General features: G+C 35.6%; 1 protein-coding gene across 2 annotated transcripts; it reads left to right on the forward strand.

Moving 5' to 3' along the window:
• Positions 1-1,875: 1,875 nt before the first annotated feature.
• LOC107784058 (uncharacterized) lies at positions 1,876-8,940 on the forward strand. Of its 2 annotated transcripts, none has more exons than XM_016605119.2 (7): positions 1,876-2,036; positions 2,755-4,225; positions 5,891-5,946; positions 6,054-6,284; positions 6,405-6,696; positions 8,228-8,424; positions 8,590-8,940. In XM_016605119.2, the coding sequence occupies exons 2-7, from the start codon at positions 2,825-2,827 to the stop codon at positions 8,741-8,743; spliced, it is 2,331 nt and encodes a 776-aa protein (XP_016460605.2). In that variant the 5' UTR covers positions 1,876-2,036; positions 2,755-2,824; the 3' UTR covers positions 8,744-8,940. The 2 variants fall into 2 exon arrangements, with proteins under 2 accessions (XP_016460605.2, XP_016460606.2); XM_016605120.2 differs by having other exon boundaries at positions 1,879-2,036; positions 2,778-4,225.
• The last annotated feature ends 423 nt before the right edge of the window (positions 8,941-9,363 follow it).

Here is a 9,363-nt window from a genome sequence, read left to right on the forward strand (position 1 = left end):
TACTTAATCTAAAATAAAATCATTGTGATCTTCGACTGTCCACACACTTTTAAAAAAAAATAATATAAGAATGCAAAAATAAAAATAAGAAAAAAAGCGATTAGGTAACCTGCTTCCCAATATTTTCTAATGTCATATCTTTCCTTGAATTAGACTAAACTTTCAACCCAAGATTAAGAGATTGACTTTGTCCTTGATTACATTGTATAGCCATCGCGCTGTTGGCTTGTTGACAAGTAAAGCACAAACAAATCTTATTCAATTTTAAAATCATTCGTTCTACGAAAGTTAAACTAATACTACGGAGTACTTATTTCATATGTTTTTGTCTTTTTATTTAAAAGTCACTCAATGTTGTTTTAGTATTTGTAAATACAAAATCTGCAGAAACTTGTCTGGCCATGAATATACAAAACATTAAATTCAAAATTTGAATTAGAGAAACATTCAAATACTTATTTGAATGTACATTTCAAGTAAATTATTAATTTGGATGTGTTGTGTTACAAGATATATACTGATTTTTTAGTCGTGCGCCAAATGGTTGTGTCGTAACGCTCAACGAACTTGGAATAGATCATGGAAGATCAGGATGCAAATTCTATCGGAGGCAAAAAAAATCTAGCTATATTTTTTCTGTATAAATCTTGATTGACATATATAGTTACGTTGTTGGATTTTGAGTAAAGGTGTGAATGAGAAATTAAGAAAAATAAAATTTTGAATTAGTTTCTTTTACAAAGAAACTTTGTCCATTATTGGATAGAAAATGAGCAAGACTGTTGTGCTTATATATGTATAGAGAAGTACTTCTTCTATCTCTTAAAGAGTCGAAAAGAGAGCAAGCCTCGCACAGTCGTTACTCGGCTTCGAATTTGTTTGATATATTTTGGACTAGATTTATGTTCCTTTTCTGTTATTTTTTTATTTATTTTCTGATATTTCCACGCAATATTTTAATTTAAAAAATTTACAGTTATTTTTCCAACAGTCATTTCGCGACTAAATAAAACTTAACAAAAATTTAAATAATTTATGTTGAATAGACACCTTGTCAAATGAACAAGTATCTTTGCACTTGTTGAAACTTATTCTCGTTGATTATAAATTCAGAGGCTTCGCCTGTTTTTTTCTCATCGAAAAATCTAAAAGATACTCACTCCCTCTCTCTTCAACATATTACATAGTTTTCCAAAACAAACTACTCCTTTGTTTTGTGCCAAATTTGCTCAAGAACGGAAGCAAACAACAACAACCTAGTGGGATTCTACAAGTAGGATCTAGAGAGGGTAATGTATACGCATACCTTACCCAGACCTTGAAGGATAGAGAGCCTGTTTCCGAAAGGCACTCGACTCAAGAGGAAGAATAGGAACAAATAAATAACAACAAGGCCATGAAAATGATATCAATAATGTAAGGACCGGAGAAAAAATAAATAAAAGAAAACAGTATCAATAGCAATAGCAAAAGTAATAGCCACAAGCAGTAACACGACAGGGTACTAAAAAATCGAACCGGGAGATAGTACTAAAACAATCCTAATACTGGCATTCTAAGAATCGAAGACAATGTACTAGTTAGCTAGCCCTAATAAACCTAGAACAAATCAGAAAAACACACGACGACCTATTACTCTTCTACCCTAATTTTCGATTTCCATACCCTCTTATCAAGAGTCATGTCCTCGGTAAGCTGAAGTCGCCTTATATCGTGCCTTATCACATACGGAAGCAAACAAAAGGACCCGAAAAAGAAAGAAAGAATTTCCTACCCCATAAAACACAATTAGGAAAAGAATGAAGGTCCTTATGTGCAAAAACCAATCCTTGAATCAATAAAAAGAAGTTCCCGCTTCTCGGTCAAAATTTCTTCCCCATATCTCTCTCCTATCAAAGCCTCCCTTCTTAACGACGACGGTTTCTATTCAAAGTCCTTAATTTTTCTTACATTTCACATTTATTACCCCCTAACTTTCTCCTTAAATTTTCCTTCATTTTCTCTCTGTTCCCCAATTTTATCGTTTCTACAGATCTGTAAGTTCTTTTCCTTTTTTTTTCCTATCTTCCTCCTGTGTTATCCCTGCATGTGTCTTAGATTAAACATTTAATTATTATTTTTTCTTCCTTATTTTTTTATCATTTGGTGAATTGATCATTTTATGCTTAATTCTTTTTCTTATCCAAATTAATTTTACTGTTGATAGGTGTTCCTCTTATTTTTTTTTTATTATTTATTCTCGTTTTCCGGAGGTTTTGATTAGTTGTTTATGCTAGAATATTTAAGTTGAATAATGTTTTTAATCTTGATTATTAGAAGATTGAAGATTGTTTTTCTTAGATGAGGTAGCGTAGAATGTCTAGTACAGTGTAAGTGATGAAAACAGTAAACTTTAACTTTAGTGGAAAACATTAGTTTTACAAGGGCCTTTATGTTTGTTCTTCGCTGTTTTGCTACTGGAAGTTTATGTGGATAGTTTTGCGCACGAATTTCTTGCTGAGATTAATATGTTGCAATATCCAAGATTTAAACTTTATGAGTTCTTGATTCTAGGACAGCGACGTCATCATGTCAAGTGCTAGTAACTAGGTTTTGAATTCAATTTTTGTACTACATATTTGGTGATTTGTAGCTCATACACATAGTTTGAGCCAAAGCTAGAATTCATATCTTAAATCCTACATTTGCCCCTGTCTGTTTTTTTTTTTTTATAGATTTCTTGAAACTTGCAATTTTTTTTTTTGATTTGGTTAGTTACGGGCGGCTGCTAAATTTAGGAACTCACTGTGGTTGTTAAGCATTCCCATGATAGTAGATTCGCATCATGGAAAAAGAAGTTGCTGTTGCAGAAGCTGCAGTCAATCATTCCGCTGCCGGAAAGGGAGAAACTAAACCAATTGTTGACAACGAACCCTTTAAAAATGAAGTTTCTAGCCAGAGGAATTTAGGGAGTACACCAGCCGAACTGCGGGAGGCAGATAAGGTGAATGCTCGAATAGATGAACAGGAAAAGAAAATCTCCGAAGATAATTCTATTTTATATTGCAATGCTGTGAAGAGTCAGGTTAATACAAATAATGAGCAGGGAAAGGAGAATTCTTTTGGTGAAAGCACGCCAAGTTCTTCACTTGCTAATGAAAACGAGATTGATAAACCCGACTTAAATCAAGTTCTCTCCACAGGGGAACTGAAATCGGCTAATAGTGGAGAGGAAAGTTCTGAACCAGAGATGTCTGGTTTGAATGAAAAGAAGGCTGATTCTGTGAAAGGGGACTTGAAAAGTCTCGGGGAATCTAGCAAGAATCTTGACGAAGCTCTTGATGAGGAGGAAGCAGAACCTGTCTTTGATGGAACAGAAGAACCTGGGATGGGTGTTAATAGGAGTTTATCAGCCCGTTCTGTACATCGTGACTTAGAGGCACATGGATCTGTTTGGCCTGAGAAAGCAGTGGCTATTACAAACTTTGTTAGATCAAAGAGTACAGTTGCGGTCAGTACTGTTCTACGTCGTCTTTCTGGTAAAAGTGATGATGGTCAAGATGTTACCGATGAAGAAGATAAGAGTAAATGCAACGAGAAGAACATTGCTGCATCAGAAGAATGTGAAATGCAAGCCGTGTCAGAGAAAACTGCAGAACGACCTCGGTGGAATCCCCTCAGCTTAATTGGGATTTTACGTGATGATACCGGAAACATAACAGAAGAGAAGGAGGTCTCACAAGAAGCAGTTTTACCAATAGACATGAAGGGACGGATTATATTGTATACAAGGTTGGGATGCCAGGAAAGTAGAGAGGTAAGACTTTTTCTACACAGGAAAAGACTCGGATACGTTGAGGTAAACATTGATGTGTATCCTAGTAGAAAGATGGAACTGGAGAAAATTGCTGGTGATTCTGCTGTTCCTCTAGTATTCTTTAATGAAGTTTTAATGGGTGGATGGAGTGAGTTAAAGAGCTTGGATGAGTCTGGAAAGCTCTCGGAGAAGATTGAATATGTTGTTGATGAAGCACCATCATTTGAAGCTCCTCTACCACCTCTTTCTGGTGAAGATGATTTGTCCAGTAGTGGGTCCATTGATGAGCTAGCTATTATTGTTAAGAAAATGAAACAGTCTATTGTTGTAAAGGACCGGTTTTATAAGCTGCGCAGATTCACCAATTGTTTCTTGGGATCAGAAGCTGTGGATTTCCTGTCCGAAGATCAGTACTTGGAAAGAGAAGAGGTCAGTTTTTCCAGTTACATAAAAATTAGCTTATGGTAAGCCGGGTCCAAAATATGGGTAAAAAACCGAATCAAAATAAGTTTTGCATATAATTGTTGGCTCCTTAGTAATATTCTATAAGCGAGGTACTCTATTGTTTTATTCTTTTCAATTCTTAAGACTACTTGAAATTAGTTGAAAACAAACTAATTAAACCTAGAGGATCTTCTAAGGCAGCATATTGACTTCAGCATGTGGTCACCATGGCTTAGTTTCGCAACATGTGGATTATGGCATACATGTCTACTTTGACTTTGAATTGGGTACTTAAAATACACAACAGATCATAGTTTATCAATTTTGGTGTATGAAGATAATATTCCATGTCTTGTTCTTGTTCTTCTCTATAACAATTATTCTATTCTTCATGGTCAGCCGAGCCGTGAAAATTTTCCTTGAAATCACTGTATATATTATCTGGTTAATTCACCTGGTTAGTACTCAATAATCATGTTTTTGAGAATGGTAACATTAGTACTCAATAATCATGTTGACATTACTCTTTACAATTATTCATGTACTGTATTCAAATACTTCCTTTCCTGACGACAACTCATTCTTTTCTTGCGTCTTGATGATATATACTAATCTTATGTGTAAAGAAATAGTTGGCTTCAACTGTTCTTGGAATTGTATTTTATATATCGTTATAGAACACTGTTCATTCCATGACCAGAAATTATTGGATAGAAATCTGGAACATACTGGTTCAATGTATGCATTGTGTTAAACCTTGCAAAATTGTACATTGACTTTACGCGCGCGCACACACACATATTTGAGGTGATTTTCCCTTTTAGACCTGAAACTTTTCCTTCGTTACTTTTAATTGAAATATATGTGGACTGCGAGTATCTATGTTCACATTTTTCTGATAAGAAACTGGAGCATTTACTGTTGAAATCAAAATACAAAAGAATCATAAGAAGTATGAAGAAACCCATTTAGTGAGTCCACACTTTCAGTAGATGCGTTCTGTGCTATTACAAGTCATCTCTTCATCACTTAAAAGTTAAAGCGATGGAGCAAATCAGCAATCCGAAGGAGTTATCGCTTCATGGCTGAAGTGATGCGCTCCCAAAGTTTATCGCTTCAGACAGTGAGGTGCAAAACTTTAATTCTTTGAGTATGACTTTAAACGATGACAAGGAAAAGGAGAAAAAGGATGAAGAAATGGCCTTTTGCTATTTAAGTACCAGGATTCTCCTCTCTAGTCTCCACGTAAGTTTCAGCGTTCTTGAGTATTTAATCAATTTCTTCATTCATGATAGTATTGTCATGATTTTATACTAGATGTTGAAATTAGTATTTTAATTGCAATCTTATGTTATGGTACCATCTCAAAATAAATAAAAAAATTACAATCTGATGTTATAAGTCGTAAATGCATATATGCTGGAATTGGTATTTTAATTGCAATCTAATGTTAAAAGTTATAAATGTGTATTTGCTAGGGAATGTGTATTTTCAGTAAATTGTGCTTTTCACTTCAAACAAGCATGTGCTTCGCTTCTTGCCTTCTGCTTAACAGCCCCATGGACCTTGTTGCTTATTTGCGCTTTTCGCTTTTGAAAACATTGTGTGCTGTGGATCTTAACACTTTCTCTCATTGCTTTTGTCCTTTAGGCTGTTGAATTTGGTAGGAAGCTTGAAAGCAATCTTTTCTTCCAACATGTACTTGAGTAAGTGTCTGATTATTCTTTTCTTCTATCTCTACATCGTGTGTGAGCTTTTGGCTGCTATATCTCAGTATCTTATCCATCTGCTCTGTCTGTTCCTTATTTTCCAGTGAAAATGTGTTTGAAGATGGCAACCATTTGTATCGTTTCCTCGATGATGATCCCTTTGTATCTCACTGTCAAAACATCCCAAGGGGTTTAACAGAAGTTAAGCCCAAACCCATAATAGAAATTTCATCTAGGTTGAGATTTTTGTCTCGTGCAATTTTTGAAGCTTATGCATCAGAAGATGGGAGGCACGTTGATTATAGAAGCATCCATGGCAGCGAGGAATTTGCAAGGTTGGTTTCTCGGGGTGCCATAAACTGATAGGATACCATCTAATATGTGTGTTTATACTTGGGTAACCTATGCTTGTGGTACTTGTATGTCTTGGTATTGACTGAATGATGCTCTTCTAGATACTTGAGAATAACTGAGGAGCTTCAAAGAGTGAACTTGAAAGACATGCCTAGGGAGGAGAAGCTTGCCTTTTTTATTAATCTCTACAACATGATGGCCATTCATGCAATATTGGTTTGGGGGCATCCCTCTGGACCAATGGAGAGAAGAAAATTGTTTGGGGAGTTCAAATATGTCATTGGTGGGTGCACATATTCACTATCAGCTATCCAGAATGGAATCTTAAGGGGTAATCAGAGACCACCATACAATCTAATCAAACCATTTGGAGTTAACGACAAACGTCTTAAGGTAAGACTGTGTTTACTTTGTCTGTGTTACATTTTGGATTCCTGCATATGTAGAATTGTGGAACTGGACATTTGTTCGGGCAGTAATTTACTCTTCTTAGCCGTAGGATATTCCATTTGATCATATCCAGATGATAAAATGAAAGTCTGTTGTCTGTTTTCTTTTCAGGCTTTTGTATTTTAGCGTCAATCTGTGAATCAATTCATATTAAGCTTTAGGTTTTGCACTAGCACCGCTAAATAATTCCGGACATGAAGACCTAGCTCTGATTAGGTCTCCACTTGTTTCTTGGAACTGGCTGGATATGGTTGTTGTGTGACTGAGTTCTCATTTGGTTCTTCTTAGACCAAATTTAATTTAAACGGCATTTTATTTAATCCTACTTTGGCTAAAATGTAACATCACTCAGCATAGTGTATCCTAGAATGGGTGGCAAACTAATAAATAGTCTTCCATAAGTTTCCTCTTGTTGACCAAATGTGAAGTTTTAATTTGATGAGATTAGACTTTAGTATGTTAGGTTATGGTTAAAAGGGGAAATCAAGGTGGAGGGGATTTTAAAGATGAGAGGTGAGGTTCTCCCCTCATTTATTTTGACCCTTAAAATTGCATAAAAAGTAGAAGGCAAATTTTCTAATTTCTATCTTTTTCAGTAAACAAGGGTACTTTATTTTAATGGGTCAATTAGTGTCATTTTCCTTGTCTTGTTTCATTGAACCAAAATAGGCAAGTGGGTTGAAATGAAAATTTGGAAAACTTGGACATCTATGTTTACTGCAGTACCTTTAACTAGATCCAGTTATTGTATTGCCAAGCATTATCCCCATCTAATTATGAGCTAAAGTGTAGCTAGCACAAATAGCAAGGTCCACAACTGGAGTAGCAACTAATAGATGAGATCCTTGACAATAGGCAACTCTATTATAATTTATTGTGCTTTATTTGGTTAAGTTTCTAGTACATGGAGTACTTCTAGCAACTAGCAGTCCTTTCGGGGACATCAGATAAAATTGGAACGATACATAGACATGAAGTACTTCTAGCAACTAGCAACTAGCAACTAGCAATTAGCAATTTGTTCCTTATCAAAACACTGGAGTAACAGATTTTGAGCTTTTCTCGGATAGAGAAAGAATATAACTTATTCTGTCTTCTGCTTCTAACTGTTACCTTTTTTGGAAGGAAAATAATGTAACTAATGCTTTTCATCCAGTCTTCATCTAGAGAGGGCTGGCTGCATATATTGGTGCTTAAGAGTGTTCTTGCTTCAGAACCAATTGCTGTTTCTGTTCTTGTGGGTTTACCATGAAGCAGCTGTTGTAACGGACTGCTTATAAATTCGACTTGATATATACTAGTTCAAGTATTTGCTTCCATGACTTGTGGAAAATGTTGATAGCACAAGTGGTTATAGAGTAGGAGCTGCAGCAATTAGTGGTTGTATTTGGAAATCTTTTCAAAATTATTATGTACCGTCTCTTGAATGACTATCTGTCTAATCCCTCATAACTCACCTCTGGCTTTCATTCAGGTGGCTCTTCCTTATCCAGAGCCTCTTATTCATTTTGCTCTGGTTAATGGTACGCGATCTGGGCCTGCTCTTCGAAGCTATTCACCTGGAAACATAGATAAAGAGCTCGTGGAGGCTGCCCATGATTTCTTGAGATTTGGAGGACTAATTGTTGATCTTACAACCAAGGTTGCATATGTTAGTAAAATCTTGAGATGGTAAGTTGTTAAATTTCTGTAATCCCCAGTTGAACCTCTGGTTCGAAGACATCAAACCTATGCAGCAATGCTCTGGACAGTGGATCTCTTATAATTTGAGTTTCAGAACATAAAGTTTCAAGAACACCATATTAAGGAAGTGCTAATACAATTGATAATGCTCAGGTTTAGTGTTGATTTTGGAAAGAACGAGGTTGAAGTATTGAAACACGCTGCAAATTACTTGGAGTCATCGGAATCTCAAGCTTTACTAGAGTTGCTCGCCAACAGCCAGTTGAAGGTGGTGTACCAGCCTTATGACTGGGGACTGAATCACTAGCGCTAGATTCTACCTTGTTCAGAGTTCCTGATATGCTGTTGCAAGAAAATTTGACATGATCTCATTGTCATATATAAGAGAATTTCATGTTTCTTTGGTTCCAACTTCCAACCCAACCTCTCATAGGCTCTTGTAGCTGGAATCTGATGACTTAGGAAAATTGCCTCATAAATAGCAGAAGTAATTTAAAATAGACACATCTTATATCTGCTGGTTCCCAATTGTTTTCTACTTATATATTGTCATGTGAGTCATTAATCATGTGTTGTCCCCCCCACCCCCCAAAACCTCCTCCATAAAGGAAAATAGAAGAAACAGTGAATTTTAATATATTGTAATAGTGGTAACTTGCTACTTGACTTTACATGCAGTTTTCATTTAGGTGATCGGATAATATAAATATTTTTTTTATACCGGCAATGTATATAAGTTAAAACTCCTCTTGTAAACCATTCAATTGCTCTATTGAAGCATTCTCATATATTGTTCTCTGAGTTTAGCTATTTGGTTGGAGACGGGGCAGAGCTAGCTCTTGTGTTGCGGGTTTGGTCAAAAACAGTAATTTTGGTTTAAACCTTGTATTTGTCTTAAATCTATCGAATATATACAAATTATTCATT

The sequence above is a fragment of the Nicotiana tabacum genome, chromosome 12 (genome assembly GCF_000715075.1).
Source record: "Nicotiana tabacum cultivar K326 chromosome 12, ASM71507v2, whole genome shotgun sequence".
NCBI lineage: Eukaryota > Viridiplantae > Streptophyta > Magnoliopsida > Solanales > Solanaceae > Nicotiana > Nicotiana tabacum.

Bases quoted from the DNA above. Each gene is read 5' to 3' on its own strand.
- LOC107784058 (XM_016605119.2), top strand. From the start codon at position 2,825: ATGGAAAAAGAAGTTGCTGTTGCAGAAGCTGCAGTCAATCATTCCGCT. The intron at 4,226-5,890 runs GTCAGTTTTTCC...TTTGTCCTTTAG, and splicing joins AGTACTTGGAAAGAGAAGAG to GCTGTTGAATTTGGTAGGAA. The intron at 5,947-6,053 runs GTAAGTGTCTGA...CTTATTTTCCAG, and splicing joins TTCTTCCAACATGTACTTGA to TGAAAATGTGTTTGAAGATG.